This window comes from Sceloporus undulatus, chromosome 2 (genome assembly GCF_019175285.1).
Source record: "Sceloporus undulatus isolate JIND9_A2432 ecotype Alabama chromosome 2, SceUnd_v1.1, whole genome shotgun sequence".
Lineage (NCBI taxonomy): Eukaryota > Metazoa > Chordata > Lepidosauria > Squamata > Phrynosomatidae > Sceloporus > Sceloporus undulatus.
In genome coordinates this window covers 206,305,836-206,325,514 of record NC_056523.1, presented here as the reverse complement: position 1 = coordinate 206,325,514, position 19,679 = coordinate 206,305,836, and the positions used below count along the sequence as shown (strand labels likewise).

At 40.5% G+C, this 19,679-nt stretch overlaps 2 protein-coding genes across 3 annotated transcripts in view; one reads left to right on the top strand and one right to left on the bottom strand.

The window, feature by feature from the left end:
- The window catches only part of SHOC1 (shortage in chiasmata 1), a 55,195-nt gene extending 48,558 nt beyond the window's left edge, over positions 1–6,637 (top strand). Inside the window, exons 23-25 of the mRNA XM_042447673.1 lie at positions 1,643–1,792; positions 3,210–4,137; positions 6,343–6,637. Coding sequence (XP_042303607.1) covers positions 1,643–1,792; positions 3,210–4,137; positions 6,343–6,443 — 1,179 coding nt within the window. The 3' untranslated portion in view covers positions 6,444–6,637. The remainder of the gene's footprint in view (positions 1–1,642; positions 1,793–3,209; positions 4,138–6,342) is intronic.
- Positions 6,638–8,572: 1,935 nt separating this feature from the next.
- The window catches only part of GNG10 (G protein subunit gamma 10), an 11,780-nt gene continuing 673 nt past the window's right edge, over positions 8,573–19,679 (bottom strand). Inside the window, exons 2-3 of one of the 2 annotated variants that reach the window (XM_042451871.1) lie at positions 11,719–11,846; positions 8,573–10,136 (exon numbers count right to left, since the gene is read on the bottom strand). In XM_042451871.1, coding sequence (XP_042307805.1) covers positions 11,721–11,846 — 126 coding nt within the window. In that variant the 3' untranslated portion in view covers positions 8,573–10,136; positions 11,719–11,720. Of the gene's footprint in view, positions 10,137–11,714; positions 11,847–19,679 lie in introns of both variants that reach the window. The other variant, XM_042451870.1, reaches the window with a different exon arrangement.

The following is a 19,679-nucleotide window of genomic DNA, read 5'->3' as shown; positions in this document are numbered from 1 at the left end:
TTGTCTTATGCTCAGTTGCTGGTACTGAATGAATCAATGGGGTATACAGGATGACAGCGTTTGGTACAAGAGTTCAGCACTTGTAACAGTCAGACTTTTTCTTTAAATCATTTCCTAGTTACTTTTTAAAAAAGTATAACAATAATGATATCATTAATATTAACTATCTGTTGGGCTTAAAACTTTTAAATGACATTTGGAACTATAATGGCCATTCAACAATATATTGACCCATTTGAAAAGAAAGATCACAGCCTGACATACGACATGGTTGGCTAAGAGCCTCCGACCTGTTTACAGTTCAGATATCTAATGCGTTTACATAATGATAAATTTATCTTTTGAAAGGGTGGTGGTGAAAAAACTCACTTCAAATGGAGCTCTTATAAGATTGTGCCGTCTCTTCCTGAGACATTGGCCTGTTACAGACTGCCAAAATAAAGCTGCTTTGGGTCTCTTTGGAGGTATGCTGTTTAAATGATGCATGCGTCCTAAGAATCGGAAAGCTGCACCAAAGCTGCACTCCAGTGCTTAGGAATGGAGTGTAGCTTTGCCATGACCTCCGGACTCTTAGGACCCATGCATCATTTAAATAGCATACTTCCAAAGAGACCTGAAGCAGCTTTATTTTGGCAGTCTGTAACAGGCCATTGTCTCTTTTTGTAGTACATCTACATTCCTTCTATCTGTTACTGGAAATTTCACTATCAGAGAGCCTATCCAGAAGAAAGGGGGGGGGGATTGGTGACAGGTGAATTGGCTAGCAGAGAAAGAAAGCAGAGTGAATGTGGACTGGGCTGATAGCGCAGAAATGAGCTTATTGATGAATAATTGAACAGGCATTTATTTAAGGGGGATATTGATTTGGAAATGCTTTTTAAATACATTTTGGGAAAATAAATAAATAAGTAAGTAAATAAGAAAGGGTTGTGTTTAGTGATTATTTTGAAATTGCATTTATGTTCCAGTATCCAAATCAATTTTGTGTTTGGGACTTGAGGCCCCACCTCTGCCTACACAACTCACTCATCCTTTGTTGTTATTGTTCCTTCAAGTCATTTCTAACTTATGGCAACCCTAAAGTGAATCTATCATGGATTTCTCTGAGGCTTAGAGTCTGTGATTTGCACAAGGTCACCCAGTGGGTTTCCATGGCTAAGTGGGGATTCAAACCCTGGTCTTCAGAATCATAGTCCAACACTCAAAACACTGGCTCGCTCATCCTTTAGTCTCACCATTTTGCCATTCTGTTAAATGGGTGGCCTGTGCCAATACTAAATATTCATTTGCCACACCCATTGACAGCTATTTTGTGATTATGACCAGGCTATTTTCTCAAAATCAGAAAAGTTTCCATAATCAAAAAGGTTTGGGACCTCTGTCCTATATACTGTTTATCTATAATTTCCCTAACAACTGATATTTCTGGAAACATGGGCTGCAATCCATTAAGAAATATTTATAATTATTGCTGTTCCATTAATTCTCTACTTTACAGCAAATAGACCATTTCATAACAATATGTCATCTTAAAAAAGTTACTTGGAAATTAATTAGCTTTTACTTCAAAACATAATGAAATATCACCTGCAGCAGTTCACCTTGAGAATATCACAAAGCTAATTGTATTTTATCCCTCAAGGCAGAGAAATGCTTGCTTACATTTCCATGCATCCATCCTCTGGTGGCTCAAGTGATGTTAAAGAAAAGTTCTTCACTGGAGTGGCTTTTGTCGGCAACTTTTGCCCAGCTTCAGCAACTTTTGCCAGAGGTGCCAGAAAAAGTCTTGAAGGTCAGATATACAGGCCATTTTGACATATCTCATATGTAGTTTGACTGTGTGTACTTTAATGCACTTAGTTATGCATATCTGTGTGCACCAAACAATAATTCAACTTTCAGTTGAAATCCTAAGGCGGCCAGAATAGTCTTAAGGTTGCATTTCCCCCCATAATTTAATCCTAATAATATGTGTAGGTATAATGTCATAGAAAGGGGCTTGCGCTGGTGTAGTTATACAAAACTACAATGCAAAATAAATAGAATAAATCTGGTTTACAGTTGCTGCATGCTCCCATTGCACAAGAGTAATCTGTGGCCCTTCTGACATTTGTAAAAGGTTGTCTGTCAAAAGGGCCACAGATTACCCTTGTGCAATGTGAGGATCCCAGTTTGTATGCTATTACCTGTCAGGATGGTATTGAAAAATCGCTGCAGCCCAGCACTTGTGCGATGCCACAACATCAGTCTCTGTAATGTCTTTGTAACATGGTTTATTGCTGCCACCATCCAGTCCCTAGGCTGTTTTTCCCGCTTTCATATGAATGTTTTCCTTAATGAGGCTGTGTTGCATTTGCCAGAGTGGTGAGAACCAATGTAATGCTGCTGCTGACTCACCATGACATCCCATTATTCTGTATCTGCTTAAAGTCTTGTAATTAGTGCAACAGCAGAGTACTCAATTTACTGTCATAAGCATTTTTGCCATTCCATACATGTCTTGGAAAATGATTTCCAGTTCCTTGTAACACAGATATTCCTCATTTCCTCAACGTTTAGAGGGGAAGAGGGATAACCCCTCATTCGGTTCCACAGAATGAGGGGTTATCCCTCTTCCCCTTAAAGCCTACCCTATACCCCCAAAGACAAAGCTCTGGAGGCCTGGAAAACCCTCCAAAGCTGTTTTTGTGTTGGTGCAGAGGGTTGCAGGGTGGAAGGTTCTCCTGCATTAGTGGTTGAGCACCAGCACAATTTTTGGTTTTAGGCTTACTACCCCTTTGTTAGCAGGCCTATAGCAATCCCTTCTGGGATGCTGATGGCATTTTATAATGCACTCAAGATTAGCATATCTACTGGTTAACTTCAGAGCCACTACTGGAGGGAGGCTAAAGCCAGTGACCAGGGATGAATGTGGAACTGGGAGAACCGTGAGAACAAAAGTTTGAGAACCACTGGAGTAGATAACTGGTTTCTTAGAAGATTGTTCAGTAGCTACCATTTGCTTGAGCAAATTGTCCAAAACAGAACAATAGCAAAGAGCAGTATTTCATCTATGTGTTGCTTAGAGTTGGAAGGGATCCCGAGAGTCATTTTGTCCAACTCTCACAGCTGACTATGTACTATTCTAGATTTGTATGGGCTTGTATTGTGTGGGCTTCTGTATACTATTCTAGATTTGTGTGGACTTGAATCTGTTTCTTCCATTTCAGCATTTTACTGACATCACATCACTGTACAACTTAAAACCACTGCCAAAGTCAAAACCCATAAAGCAACCTATGCCTCCTGAAGGAGAAACAAACTCTACCATCAACTCCAGTTGTCAACTCCTTAATTCAGAGGTGTTGTTGTCTAGCTTCCCAGAATGTAATCCCTTTAATGAATATTCAGGATTCTCTCCTGAAGTACAGAAAAGCAAAAGCTGTTCTCTAGATTACTACCAAAATGAGTTTTGTACTCCACTGAAATCAACATTAAGAAACAACTTAACGGCCCCTGCCATATCATACAAAGAAGAGAGGCATCAGTGTCTCCCATTTTTGAAAAAGATGGAAACAGAAAGAAGAGTACATTCATCACTTGCACTGAACAATCTTGAAGAACCTAAGCACATCTGCTGTGAAGCCTCCATGCCATACTTAAGCTACAGTCAAAGTGGCACTAATACTTACCTTGAAAATTACACGCAAAATAGAATGTTTCTTTCAAAGGTGTCAGGAGGCCAAAAGCTAGAGATTCCAGTCTTGTCAAAGAATCCTGTCCATCAAGATGTTAAAAATGTATGCGAAATCAAAAAGCAGCCTCCTGTGAAGCAGCGACACTCTGCTCAGGATTTCAGATATTCTTGGTGCCTTGACTTTAATAAAGGTCGTCCATTCCAGCAGAGCTCTGACCATTTTCTAGGAGAATTTGAAGGGATTGCATATTGCAGTCCAGAGCTTCAGTCTGAGAAGAAATTGGGGGATAAGCACCCTTTCCTACAAGCAGCGGGTTCATCTTTCCATAGTGCAAATTTCTACAAAACCATATCAAACACAGATGGATTCTTCAACCCGAACTTTCAAATAACTGGAGACTATGCAGCAAAGAAAGGCCCCAATTTATCATATAATCTAAGAGAGCAAGATGCTTCAGCAGGTATAGTAAAATAACACGCAATGTGCTACAGCTAATCTCCTGACATTAAAGAACAATGAAGTTCCCATTATAGTTTTTCCTTTTTTTAAAAAAATGTTATAACCAGAGCAGCTATTCTGTCACTATTACTTGCTTTTATTGTGGAGTATTTTTGCATTTTACCTGCAAATAATTTTAGCTGACGTTTGGAATAACTGGCAGCTTTTAAATATGTGGATGGAAACCTGATTATTCCAAAATTATCTGCTTATCTAGTGTTTCCTTTGTTCTGCTGGTCTTATATGTTTAGCTGACTGGAACACTGGAAATCTTATCTGGCATTTTGGGTGACTGTGTAAGAGATCATTATGTAAATATGGACTTATCACCATATGCCATAGTATCTTTTAAACAAAAATTACGATTGTTTAAAATTAGGCAGTTGTTTTTCAAGACAGTGGGCAATCCATTTCTTAAATGAAGCAACCAGGCCAAGTGCCATTCTTAGTTTGCTTAACCTAAGTACTGAATGCATTAGATTCTGTCTTTTATCATGTTTTAATCACAACCCCTGGTTTTCTGCTTCAAGTACTGAATGAAGCAAACTGGCACTGAACAGAGAAGGGTTAACTGAAATATTGCTCATATAATCTGATCAGAGGGAATTGAAGTGATTATAACAGAGCTATAAAAAGTGCTGTCATCTATTCCTTATGGGTTAAAGTTTAGAACCAATTACCCATATTTTTTATGCATGTCAATTCTTATTATACACATTGGCTAGAAAATTTATCACTTGGCTCTTCTGATACAGTGGTCTTGTGCCACTGGAAAGGCTTAAATTTATTATGATATAAGATTTCATAGATCAAAGTCCACATTGGGAGATGCATGAAAAGTTACCTTAAGTTGGCAGAGTTATTGATCCAGTACCTCCTTAGAGACACAGATGTACCTCTTGCTGCTGCCATAGCAGAAGTAAAAGCAACTTACTGTTGTTTACTTAAGCAAGCAAGATGAATACTCCATGTGTCTTGTTCACAGGCGGAACAGCATTTGTAGGAGACGTATGTACTGTAACTACATAAATACCTGTGGCTCTAATTTCAGCTGCATTAGTGCTTCTGAGGAAGTGGATTAAAATCCACAAAAGCTCATGATGAAATGAATTGGTTTTAAAAGTGGCTGCTAAATTTCTTCCCCCTCTCTTTTTATGCTGACTAACAGATTAATACAGTTGACCTTTTAAAAATATCTGAATATTGTCCTTATTAATGTTAGATATGCAGTTGCTATTAATTTTTTGAAAGCTAATTTTGAAAACATATTTCTCCCTAAATAATGCCAAATTTGTAAGAAATGTACGTGTGCTAATACATTTGGTTAAAAAAAATCCTGTTTGATTTAAATGACAGTAGATTAATGATCTAGATTAAAGCACCCAGTGCTAACCATTTTTTAAGCTTATGCACATGTAGCTTTGATCAGGTCACTGGAAGGAGATGTAACTTTTAAAAAGTGGTAAGGTAATGAGGCACACTGACGATGTGTCCTAAAAATGCAGGGCTTGATTAAGTGAAGTAATGTAATGTTCTGCTGGTACCGACCAGCAAAAAGAGCCAGCTTCTTGGCAGTTTGGGGGCTTGGTGTACACACAACACATGCCCTCAAGATGCTGCGAACACGCTGTCAAGCTGCCCTGAGCAACCACATGGTGACAGTGTTGATTTGAGGCATTTTGGCAGCGTGGCATTTAGAAGCCGCATTCCAAAACAGAGATAAATGGCTGCCTTTTTCCCAGCCCAAAAAGGAGCTTCTTTTTGTGCCAGGAAAATGCTGGATTGGGGCCGCAGCGTGCAGTTGCTGCGGCCCCAATCTGGCACGCAAAGGGGCAGCCAGAAGCTGTTCTTTCAGGGCAGTCTGTTTTGCCTGAGTCTCCATTTTCATCTCATAAATAAATGTGTAAATATCCCACTACTTACTTTTAATTTCTTTTTAGGCACCTAATTAAACAATAACATTAAGCACTTTAATGAATCCAGTTGGAGAATTAAGCAAATGTTAAATTCTCTTACAGTGAAATCGATGCACATAGTATTGGCTCAGTTCTCCTCTTGAATGTTTAAGCAGGCATGGTGTTTCTTATGACCTGTAGCATTAATGAACTAAATCTTCATAATTATGGAATGCTTGGGACATGATCTCTCATTTATTTTTCTTTGGCAGGTTTAGAATTTGCCCAGTTACCACAGCTGAAAAAACGTCGTCTAACATTTGAAAAAGACCCTGCAAGAAGTGATGGTCAAACACGTCTTAAATTCTTTTAAAAGAAATGCAAACTAATTGTTAGATAGCTGTTTAAATTTTAAATCTGTTTAGATGTTTAAGCCTTCAGATATCAGTTTAGACAATTCTATACTAATTTTATAATCAATTCATTTTGATTATAACTGTGTCTCATTTTAATGCATTTTAAAAATATTTTCTTATATATACTCATGTTTGGACTTTCTTGAGTTCTCCCACAATAGGCTCGTGGCAGTTTTAGACATGTTTGAACTTTTTTAAAAATCTGAGAAAATAAAATCTGAAGAATTACTAGAAAAATATCTGTGCTTGAATACAATGATTTGGTGACATTAAGCCACAACTGTGTTTATTATTCAGAATCTGTAAAATTTATTCACATTATCAGTGTAAAATCACCTTTATTTTCAGCTCTGCGGGCAGAGGCTCAGAGAGAATGCGAGACTCCATGTTGCAGTGGCTGCTTCAGTTGGTCCCTTGCTTGGGTTGCTTTTGCTGTTTGTTGGTACTGCTGTGGCTAGCCGGGTCCTGGAGTTGCCAGAGTCAGCTCTGCCGATGGGACTATCCATCCCGTTCAACACTGACTATTGTCACTTCCCTCTCTTTCTCATGTTTGTGGTTCCCTCCTGCCAAACACTTTTCTTCCTTGGCATGTTTGCTTTTGCGTGTGCCAGTGTGTCATGAATAAGTGCTGCCCTTCCTCTCTTCTCCCCCGTGAGCAAACCCCCAAAATGTCTTATATGCCCTCTTGATCAACTGTCACCCCTGCAAGGATTGTGCCCCTCAATTTGAGCCCCACTGATGTACAGTATATCCACTTTGTGCTCAACTGCCTCTGCTTAAGTCTTGTAATACTGAAGCTGCTATAAAAAGAACCTATTGCCATTGGATATGGGACACTTTTAATACCATGACTTGGACAACAGTAAGAGAACACCAACAGTAACTTCTTACACCTTTTATTGGGTGCTGTCTACAAAAAGAACAGCTGAAGCACCCTTGAGAAAAGAATGTAACTTTTCCTTAAGTTTTCCCAATAGCTCACAGGGAATTAGCCACATATATGAACCTCAGAGTCTGCATTGGAAACAGAAAACTCTGGAGAAGCATCATACCTTTAAAAATGTGTTTTAAGATGAGAGAGATAAAAATGCTCAAATAATACACAATTTTGATATGCCAAAGGGAAGTATCCAGGATGATCTATACCACTAGTATTCAATTTGCTGAATAATTCATTAAAGATTCTACAGTTCCAGTTTTGTTTTTCAGGCTTTTTTGCATAGAACTACTTAGTGGTTCCAAAAATACAGAGGATGGGGAGAATTAGAAGTGAGTAGGGGTCAGAATCCAGATCTCTTGAATTTTTATAAGTATTGAAACCAGACAACAGAAGCAAACTAGATTTAATTAGGACATCTAAACCCAAGCCTAAAACAGTGTGGGCTTTAAAAGACCTCATGGAACATTTGCTATTTTTGGCCCATTTTTGCGGTCTCCAGTTTTCCATTTCCACAGATTTGGCAGCACTCTTAAGGAAAATGTTCTAAACTGCTGATCTCTGGAATCTGCTCTTTCAAAGCAAGAGATATAGGTTTGCAGAATGTTTAGCTCAGGTCAGCTCCAGGGGAAAGCATTAGCAAACTCCTCTGAACAACGAATGACAAGAAAACTCCATGATAGGGTCACCTTATGGCAGTGATGGTGAACCTTTTAGAGGCTGAGTGCCCAAACTGCAACCCAAAACCCACTTATTTATTGCAAAGTGCCATGTTCCTCTGGCTTTCTAGTAACAAACTCCATCAAACGCTATGCTGGAGTGATGGCACATGTGCCCACAGAGTGGGCTCTGAGTGCCACCTCTGGCACACGTGCCATAGGTTCGCCATCACTGCCTTATGGGTTGCCAGAAGTCATAAACAACTTGAAGGCACACAACATCAAGATACTTCTGCTATGGAAAATTCAAAGAAAAATAATGTGTTACTAAAGTTGTTTTCTTTTTTTCATTTTCTTTTTGACTGGCTCCTCAAAATGGTAAAAACCAAAGAGGTTCCTTATAGTTTAGATATGCCTTATGGTTCAGGATCGTTTCTAGCAATAAATAAATTTCTTTTTTCATACCATGAATGAGAGTGGTCACAGTGAATTAGGGAAAGAAATTTTATTTGTGAAAAGCTTCTAATATATTAATACAAACAATGGTGTGTAAACAGAACATTCTCTTAAAAAGTAAACAGTATGTGTAAAAGTGCTGAATAAACAAAAAAAATCAAAGGCACCCCACCTGGAAAATATTTTTAGAGGCCCCAATAATGCTGCAAACCTTGAAAGCGTTTGGCCCATGGAGCTGTTTGCATTTTTGTTGGGCACTGTAGTGTTTTCATTTGTGATTGTTTGGTGAGTTAGCAGTTAGAAACTTTTAACGAAAGAGGTTTTCATAAAAACACAATACAAAATAAAGGCTAAACCTTTTATGGTGGATATCAATCCAGCTACGTCTGCAGATAGTCACCCATGGATTTCAGGTACAGCAAGAATGTTTTATAAAGAAAATTTGTCTTGCATTTGTTTTTCATCCCCAGGGATGGGCAGTGAATGGTGGCCACAGCTGGAGACAATGGGGGGTTGATCTTAGGCTGGTACAGGGCATAGCCACAAACAGCATCCCCTTCCGATTTCATTCACAAATACACATAGCCACCTACACACTTCTTGCACTCTTTCAGACACAGAAGCAGCACTCTCCCTATTTTCTCGATCACACAAGCATACACCATTTCCCCACATTCATTCACTCCCTCCATTTAAGCATTTGGGAATGTCCTCCCCTAACTGAGACCCCGTTGTCTACCCTATTGGGAACAGCTCAGAAACATGGTCATCAATGCACTTTTCTGCTGTTCCCAATGACAATCAGCTGGGTGTCTGTAGGTGGATGGGGCCCATGGGCTGTGCTCCTCATTGTGCTGGCCTCCCAGCTGTTTGGTGGGCTTGGGAAGAGTACAATTTACACAGGGACAAGGGTATGGAGGAAAAGTCAGTCCTGTGCACCTCTCCCATTGCAAACATTTCCTTCCTTAACCTACTGTAGAGCTGAAAGGTCTGCAGGGAGAGGAAGGAGGAGGGTTTTGCACATCCAGTGTGCGCAACACAAAGCTCTCTACATGTGGCATTATGGACTCTATCCAGCTAACATTAGGTACACCAGTTAAAGTTAACCTTTTAAATGGAAGCCTCCACCTTTGAGAGCTAAATGTGTGCTCTTCCATCAAAATTAATGGAGCATACACCCCAGTCTCATGCTTATTTACTCAAAAGACAGCCCCCCCTTAAAATTTAGCTTCAGAACATCTCTGTTCAGAAAACATAACACTGTGAGAAGGTACCTTGTGAGAGTCTCAATCAGGCACAACAAATAACTAACAAGACATCTGGTAATTTTCTTTCTAGAACGTAAACATCTCAGAGTAGTAACTGTAGAAAGATAGCTGACTCAGTTATGAATGGAAAGTCTTTTCCTTATAAAATTTTTTATACAAGAATTATCAAAAGATCTAATCAGTTACTACGATAATCAAGGAGACTAACAAACATCTTAAGGATACAGTTTTGGCCACACAAAGTGAAGGGCATAGAGAAAGGGTCTGCTGAACAAAGGAAGGCTGCTGGGTCTCCGTTCATACTTGAAGAGAACTTTCTGATAACCTTCCCTGCAATGTGAGATAAAAAATGTTTATTAAAAAGTATTCTTCTCCTTCACAAGTCATCACATGTCATAAAGCAGTGAAATGTTCATAATTATCACCCTGTCTGCATGGGCCAAAAAAACCCAACAACATTTTCTGTATGTCCTTTTGGCAGGAAGATAACACACTGTCAAACCCTGGTTCTAGTGCAAACAGACTAGATGACAGCTGGCCCAGATCTGGAGTATAACACTTTTAACATAGATTTAAATACAACACTCTTCACTCCAGATCTTCCTTGGAGATCCCAAGCCCTCAAGTCTGATGTTGAGCAGCTGTTTGAAACACGTCCTACTCTTGTCATCTGGTGTGTTCCAGCTGCCACCATTTGCTCATTCTGAACAAGGCTGGACGCCATGGAGTGAGATGCAGTAGTCACTTCAGCGGGAGGCACATGCAATCAGCCACCTGGCATCAGAATGGAAGGCATATACAATGGGGGAGGATAGGGGCAGCTCCAGGGCCAGAATACTCTGGGCTGCCTCACGCAAATGCAGAGAGACCCAAAGAAGAAAAGGTTTTATTTATTCCAATCCTAAGTACTAGATAAGGCATAATTTTCAAGGGAGGAGGTTGCAGCTGCGGAGGGAAGAACAGAAACCAAAAGGATGCCTTTTGACAAGTTTAGTGTTTAGGGAGGATGGTGTTTTGAGCATTCAGGAAAGTAATCCTCTGCCAGTCCCACCCTATGTTCTCTTTGTCCTGGAGCTGTGCCTGCAGCATGCAATTCTGGGCACATGTAGGTTCTTTTTGTGAGCCTTCCTGTAGGCTGGCAACTATCAGCCAGAGGACTTTTTCTTTAGCCACTCCTAGACTGGAATGACCTGCCAAAAGAAATCTGACAGCTGAATACGCTATTTGAATTCAAAACAGCATTTAAGGCTAGTGTCTTCCAAGCAGGCTTACCCAGATGATTTTTAAGAAGTCAATTTTAAATGATAAATTTTAAATATATTGTTTTAATATATATATATCTTGACATTTTAAATTGTATACATGTCCTTTTAAAGTGATGTATATTTTACTCAATGTGTTTTAACTGATGTGGTGTGTCTGTTAATTGTTGTAGTTCTCCCTATCGATCCATGGGGAGAGGCGGATAAGAAATAACAACAACAACAATAGCTGCTCCTTGGAATCTCCATTAAAATCTTGAGTTCCTTTAATCTATTAGTCTCCATGCCATTAAAGACCACATGGAGGGGAATAACAATAATATTCCCCTCAACTTGGTCTTTAATGGCATGGAGACCAATAGATTAAAGGGACTCAAGATTCTAATCGAGATTCCAAGGAGCAGCTTTAAGTCAAGGGTTGTGTTGTGCCCAAATGAATATCTGTCTTGTGCCTTACGCTAGATCCTTGTGCCTTGTGATAAGTTGCTTAACTTGCTCTCCTCCAGTTCCGAAGCTTTCTGCTGTGAATCCAAGGGAAGGAAAACAGAAACTCCCAACAGATATGTAAGAAGATTTATGCTCCCCAGCATTCTTTGGCACCTTCTTTAAAGACTCAGAGAGCTGAAAACTTCCACAAGAATCTTACCTGCCTTCAGAGCAATGCGCAGGACCTGGGCTCCCGAAAGGGGTTGCTTCCAGCAGGCATTCCCACAAGCAAGGCATCTTTGCAAGCATTCTGCATACAGTATTGCTGAAGTTCTGCAGCTGCTTGAGAGACCTGAAAGATAGAAAGAACGAGGGAAATTACAGGTTATTCATCTTCTTAGAAATCATCATGACTTTACTGGCAAGCACTGTGTAGTTGGTTCATATCATTCATGCCCTTAGCCATGTGGTTTTATAGAAGTTGGAGTCAAACAAAATCTGGTGGAGCGTTTTTACACTGAAGTAGAAATGGACTAGGATCCAGTAACAATGATAAAGGATTGGTACGGTAATCTGATGAAAACATCAGGACCACTTTGGTTAACTTCTGGTCCACCTACTGTTTAGGGCCAATCTATGTATTTCTATTAGTTATGAAAACTAAATGGAAAAAGTAGGTTCTAAAAATGGGATATTACTCAAATTAGGCCAAAACTATAAGAAAATCTGTTCATACTATGTTTGGGGTGTTTCCAAGGCCTCCACTATATAAAAAAGGCACTGTTTCGTTATACTCTTTTATATCATGTCCCCATCCCAAGGGGGACATAATAAGAATTGCAATTTATAATACTCTGCAGTTATAATAATAATAATAATAATAAGTTTTATTTATAAACCACTTTTCCACAGTGATCAAAGCGGTGTACAGATAGAAATTGCAATGACAGAATATAAAGTGCAGACTAAAAATTGCAATACATAAATAAAACTTCTATAAAAACATTACAATTATACAAATTAAAACCATTACATCAAATCCAAGCTAGCTGAGTGCAGTCAATAATACAGTACATATAGGGGGGAGTCACATGATATCAAGGAACATCGGGGAAGGCTTGCCGAAACAAGAAGGTCTTGAGTCTTTTTAAAGAGATCCAGGGAGGTGGTGGAGCGGAGCTCATCGGGAAGGGTGTTCCAGATCCTAGGGGCCAAGTTGGAAAAGGCCCTTTGCGAGGTTGACACATATCTCGCCATCGGGATCCTCAACAAATTCTTCCCGGTTGACCTAAGTGTGCAGAGCGGATTGTATGGGGAGAGGCAATCCTCCAAGTAACCTGGGCCCAAGCCATTTAGGGCTTTATAGGTTATAACCAACACCTTGTATTGTGCCCGGAAGCGAATAGGCAGCCAATGAACATCTTGCAAAACCGATGTTATATGGTCAGCCCTGAAGCATCCAGTGACCAACCTTGCTGCCATATTCTGCACTAGCTGAAGCTTCCAGGTTTGGTACAAGGGTTGCTCCATGTAGAACACATTACAGAAATCCAACCGAGAGGCTACCAGAGCATGTACCAATGTTTCAAGGTCCCCCCGGCCTAGGTAGGGTCGCAGCTGGCGTATCAGCCAAAGCTGGTAGCAGGTGCTTCTGACCATCGCATCCACTTGAGAAGTCAACTGGAGCAACGAGTCCAAAAGCACCCCCAAACTGCGGACTGAGTCCTTCGGGGGGAGTGTGACCCCATTCAGGACGGGTGGGCAAATTTCACTACTCGGACTGGGAGAGCCTATCACTAGTACTTCCATTTTCTCTGGATTCAAACTGAGTTTGTTTTTCCTTATCCAGCCCATTACCGACTCCAAGCAGGTATTTAGAGGAGAGATGCCATCCCTAGTCACTGCATGAGTCGGAGACACAGAGAAACATATTTGGGTGTCATCAGCGTACTGATAACACCGCGCCCCATGTCTCCGGATGATCTCTCCCAGCGGTTTCATGTAAATGTTGAATAGCATGGGGGACAGAATGGCTCCTTGAGGAACACCAGATGTTAGTTAGGAATCTACCCGAGAGGTAGGAACGGAACCACTGAAGCACAGTGTCCCCGATACCTAACTCCTTCAGGTGTTCCAGAAGGATACCATGGTCAATGGTATCGAAAGCCGCTGAGATGTCCAAAAGCACTAACAGGGACACGCTTCCCCATGTCCATGCCCAGACGGAGATCATCGACTAAGGCGACCATGGCAGTCTCAACTCCACAGCCCGCCCAGAAGCCGGTTTGAAATGGGTCTAGAAAATCTGTTTCTTCCAAGATCCCTTGAAGCTGGAAAGCAACTGCAAATTGGCAAATGGACCTATTTTAACCTCTCTCAATGTTTTCCCATGAGCTTTGAAAGACAAACCATCAGCACTAATCCTCAATAGGCTGGCCTGGGAATATCAACCTTAAGGGCAACTCATATAAGGAGCAGCACAGGAGTGAATCTCAGAGTGACAATGCTTGTCTGAGAAAATTGCAAAGAGACTGTTCCAAATGTTATAGAAATGAAACTGTATACAAATTAAAGTCCAGAAGAGGAAAACTGATAAGGGAATGCAAGATGCAGCATAAAACTAAGCTATAAAAACCTCTTCTGGCTGAGAATTGTCCTATTATTATGTACAAGTTGACTTTGTGTATAAGTCAAGGGAAGGTTTTAGGGTCAAAATCATGGATTTTTATATAAGTCGAGAGTAAAACTTAGGGAAGGAAGGAACTGGAGGGATATGTAGTGTTTGCTGGGAGAAAGGCTTTCCATGGAACTGGGGGGAAATGTGGTGCTTGTGGGGCAAAGAGGATCCGGGGGGGGGGGGGGGGGAAGGGGGGGGGGGGAAAGGTTTTCCATGAGACTGGGAAGGATGGAACTAGAGGGATATGTGCTGTTTGCTGGGCAGGGACAATGCAAAGGGAGAAGGAAGGGTGGAAGAGAAGAGCTTTCCATCGGACAGAAAACTGAATCACCTCAGACATGCACACGCACACACAGAAACTCCTGCCTTTCAGAAATAACTGCCAAGGCAGGGGGAGTAAGGAATTGCAGGGCGGCTCTGTTTTAAGGATCCTTTTCAGCTGAATTACTGTTTTGACCCGTATATAAGTCGACCCATGGTTTTAGGGTCAATTTTTGGGCATAAATTTCTCGACTTATAGTCAAGTATATATGGTGCTTTAAAAACTCATGTTCTTCCTTATTTGCATTAGCAAATGAACCAGACAGGATGTGGCACTGAGGATCAAACCACAATAGTGTTTTCATTAGTTTTTTGGTTGGCAGCCACATTTGGAAGAAACCAGGGGGCTTAAGTGTGATATCTATTTATTTTATTCATCTGCTACCTTTCTCTTAAATTAGATCCAAGGTGGATCACAAAAATCTATTAAGCTGATGCTTTTGGCTTCCACATGGAAGACTTGAGACCTGTTTTAATATTCACCTTCAGGACAATGGGAAGTTCATTGATAGAGGGAATAATCAGGGTAGAGTCACTGACATATATCCCTTGTTGCCTTCTGATGCAAACCACTGGCAATGACTCCCCCACCAGCTTTATTAAATGGGAACTGCAGAAGAACACTGCCAGGCTCTTGTACAGTTCCCATTTATTTCAATGGAGGGTGCCCAAGAAAACTTATTACAACAATGACAGCAGTTGCCCATGAACCATGTAAAAATTACAGTAACACAGTTCCTTCCCAGAGGCTCAGAATCTGATGGCCAGAATAAAATACAGAATTGAGAATATCGTTGTACTGTATTCTTCCTTCAGGTGTTTCCCTGTTGGTCAGCATTTGCAGTGCATATACAGAAGTGCTTGAGGGAATTGTTAAGCAATGTACTAAGATGAGAGAGTACTTTGTTGATTAATAAATTATTTGTTTTGTAGCTGACATCATTAACTTTATTTTAATATTAAACATTATTATTATTTTATTGTAATACAAAATAAATGCAAATTTTTGGACTACACATTTGAGAGGGAAGACTTTTGGCATGGAAGGTTTTCACTTAATTTCTGTGACAAAATTCTTGAGGCTGCCTATTTTGAAAGGTTTGCATTCACTTTGTATGAACTCAACTGTAACCATAGCTCTGCTAAAAACTTAAACAAGAGTGTAACATTTTTCCCCCTGACAGAATGCTGCCATTATTAGGCTGTATATTCTCCCACTTTGGAATTTGCTTTATTATGTTAACTTTATTTTAAAAGCAACAACACAAAAGGCTGATCTCATTGCCACCTGCTTCCTCCAAGCTGAGATGCATTAAGAGCTTGTTTTTATGAGTAGGTCAGTGATCGTCTACCTCCCCTGGGAATGTCCTTTTGTCTCCCAAGTCTCACTAGATACAGTCACATGAATCTGAGTGGTACATCATCAGTCCAGTACCAATGTCATATTTGTCATGGCCCAAATGTAACATGGGAGTATTATGTAAAGATATCATGTTCACTTGAGTAAGAAAAATCTACAGAAGGGTTTTTTAAATGTTACTCTTGGTTTGTGGACAGAAGACCTCTCCTTCCAGTCTAGATAAATTAGTTAGCTCTATATTTATTACACTCTTCGTGGAAATCCCAGGGCAAATGTAAATGACATCAAAACAATGAATAAGAAATACAATGAACAGCTGATAAAATCAGGAAACCATCTGCATAGAGACCAAATGATCAATTTTTCAAAGATATGTTGTTCTTGTGTGCCTTCAAGTCATTTCGGACCTATGGTTATTATTATTAACCTTTATTAACCTATGGTGACCTTAAGGCAAACCTATCATGGAATTTTCTTGGCAAGATTTGTTAGTTGGGTTATCTTTGCCTTCCTCTGAGGCTGAGAGAGAGCGACTTGCCCAAGATCACACATGGCCAAGCTGAGATTTTCTAAGATCACTTATATCTCTGGGGATCATAAGGGTAAAAAAAGGAGGGAAAGAAACAACTTGAATTTCACCTGAACTTCCAAACCTGCATGTTTTCCCAGGCAAGAAAAGCAACAATGCAGTATGCTGCATGTGTGAGGGATCTAGAAAACCAAGCAGAGAAGAGAAAACACACCCTCCAACAGCACAGCCCTTTGGGTAGAGAAACTGCTCTGGACTTTCAAAAATCCATGGATTAATCTGCATCTGTGTCTAGGGATACAGTACTAGCAGAATTAAAGTAGTTTGGCAGCTACAGAATTAAAGTAGTTTGATGCTACTTTAGCTGCCATGACTTGTCCTACAGAATCCTGGGATTTGTAGTCATAGCAGTTAAAGTGGTGTCAAACTGATTTAATTCTTCAATGTGACTACACCCTAGGTGGGACCTTAAAGTCTCTCACAGTGAAGGAAACCAGAACAGATGGGATAAAGGAAGTACAGCTCCCTTCCGTATAATATTCATAAAGCGGTACAGCAATTGCAGTGTGCATCCTTCATAACCTTCTGTGATTTAAAGTATGTGTGTTTGTTTATTAAAATATAAGTAAAGGCAAAGGTAGTTTCTTGACATGAATGTCTAGTCGTAACCAACTGTAGGGAGTGATGTTCATCTCTGTTACTATGCCGAAGAGCTAGCACTGTCCGAGGACTAGTCATGTGGCCAGAATGACTGCACCAAACGCTGTTATCTTCCCACCCAAGTGGTACTTATTTATCTACTTGCATTTGCATGCTTTCAAACTGCTAGGTTGGCAGAAGCTGGGACTAGTGACAGGATTTCACCCCATCATGCAACAGTCGGGCCTGAACTGCCAACCTTCTGATCTTCCGATCATCAGAATTGGTGTCTAAACCACTAAGCCACCCCATCCCAGTTATTAAAATATACATTTGTTATTTTTGTTGTTGTGTGCCTTCATGCTGTTTCCAGCCCTAAGTTGAACCTTTCGAGGTTTTTCTGGAGCTGAGAGCATGTGACTTTCCCAAAGTCACCCATTGGGTTTCCATGGCCGAGCGGGGAATCTAACCTTGTTCTCCAGAATCGTAGTCCCAATACTTAAACCACTACTATGTCACACTATCTCTCTACCCCGCCCTTTAGCCAAAGATCTCAGAGCAGCTTACAGATGTCTGAAGTACACACTCTCTGCTTCAGCTGTTAGATGGAATTAACTTTAAGATACCTCACTCTGTCCTTCTGAGGGGAAAAAAATATTTTAAAGGATCATAACCAATACTGTACAGCAATTACAATGGCCAGAGGTCTTTATAGGAAAAGCATGAGTCTCATCCCCAACAAAACTGTAGTCTGATAGAAGGAAGAAACAACAAAAGATGACAGAAGCAAGAGCTAAAGAGGGACAATTGTGAGCCAGTGAATCATTCATGACCATGAAGACGAGATAAATGATTAATAACAGTAAGACAGTTACATTATTCTTTCATCTCCACTCAGTGGTGCAAATACTAGCACAGAAAGCTTCCTAAGCTTCAGCTATTTGCATTTTCCCAAGGGCTGATTTAAAAACGAAATTCCCTGCCAGGAAATTTTCCTGCCAGGTCACTTCATGATTGAGTTTATGATGTCTCAGTGCTCCCAGGGCAGAAAGAGCTCTAAATGGAAGGTACATTAATAAGTTACCAAAACACATATAGCTCATAGCAGCAGTGAAATGTCAACTTGTGCATGTAGAAAGAGCAGCAAAGTCCAAGGCACTGAGCATCACTATGCAGCCTAAGTTTGATTCTGCCACGCTTGACTATCAGTACCTTCCCAACTGAAGGTAGTAGTCCCCCCCCCTTTTGTGTGTTGGCGAGAGTTTTTCAAAGTCCAATTGGATATGCAGAAAGAGACATGCCCAGTCAACTTGGCTATGTTGGATCCAAAGACAGCTTGGCATCCAGGAATGGGAGGAGCTCTTATTTTCAGATTTGGAAACAAAACCCATTGGAAGATCCCAAACTGGGGGAAAGAGGGAATGCAATTTTCAGCAATTCCTCCACCACTTACAACCTCTCCGTCTCCCTGTTGCAGAAGATCTCTCCATGCTGCTCACAAGCATGAGAAGCTGGAAGAAGAATTAGTACAAGTCACCTTCTCCTTTGGTGCTGTTCCAGAGGGTCCACATCTGTTATGGCTCTGTCCTACACAATCCTAGGATTTGTAGTTTTGTGGTGCATCAGCTCTCTTTGGCAGAGAAGGCTAAAGACCTTGTAAAACTATACATCCCAGGATTCCACAGGTTGGAGCTACAGCACTTAAAGTGGCATCAAGCTGCATTATTTCTATAGTGTAGATACATCCCTGGTGTGTGTATCCATGGGGCTGGTCCTGTGACCAAATTCAGGATCCTGGCTATTCTCTTCTTAAGTGGTCTTTGTGCCACTGATTTGCTTGTCGATCCATTCAACAAAACATGCTCACAATGAATTTTATTGTGACTAAGTTGTCTTGAAGCTCTGCATGAAGTGCTTTGCTTTTTGCAGTTCTGTGGAAAGGCTGCTCTAATAAAATGAAGATCCCTGAGCCTTATTGAAAATATATACGCAACACAGATTAGACAAAGGCCAGAGTGGATTCTTAAGGACCTATGTGCTCATCCTTGGGAACAAAGACATATTTCAAGCGCAGATTCAGAAAGGCAGCCCAAAGAAAGGCGGTGAATGAAAGCATTGCTCAGCTGCTGTCAGAACAAAGAAGGGAATATTGATCTAACCCTCTTCAACAATACTTTTTGTTCTCCTGACCATGTCCATTCTCTTCCAATCTGGAATGGGTAACAATCACACATTCTCTCACACATGCAGCTGCAAGGGAAATTTCCCTAAGGGGAAAGGTGTGTTTGTGTGTGTTAGCTGTAATAAGTTTTACTATACAGTACTGTATAAGATGCATTTTCACTAGACTACTGTAAACCCAATTGTCAGCTCACAATGAGAGGAGACCCATTAAAACAATGGAAGCTACATGGCTGTTGACTGACCAAGTTTCCATTGATTTAGCCTACAGAATCAAAACTGCACCACTGAGTGAGCCATTTAAATACTGTATAACACAACACAACAAACATAATATATATGTGTATATATCTGCCTTTACAAGTACCACAGGGAGTCAAGCTACCTTATGGAATAGGCAGCCTCAAGGCACAACCACCACAATACAGTACATGAATTGTGGGTTTTAAATGGCTCAATGCAAGGGGAATCCTGGGAA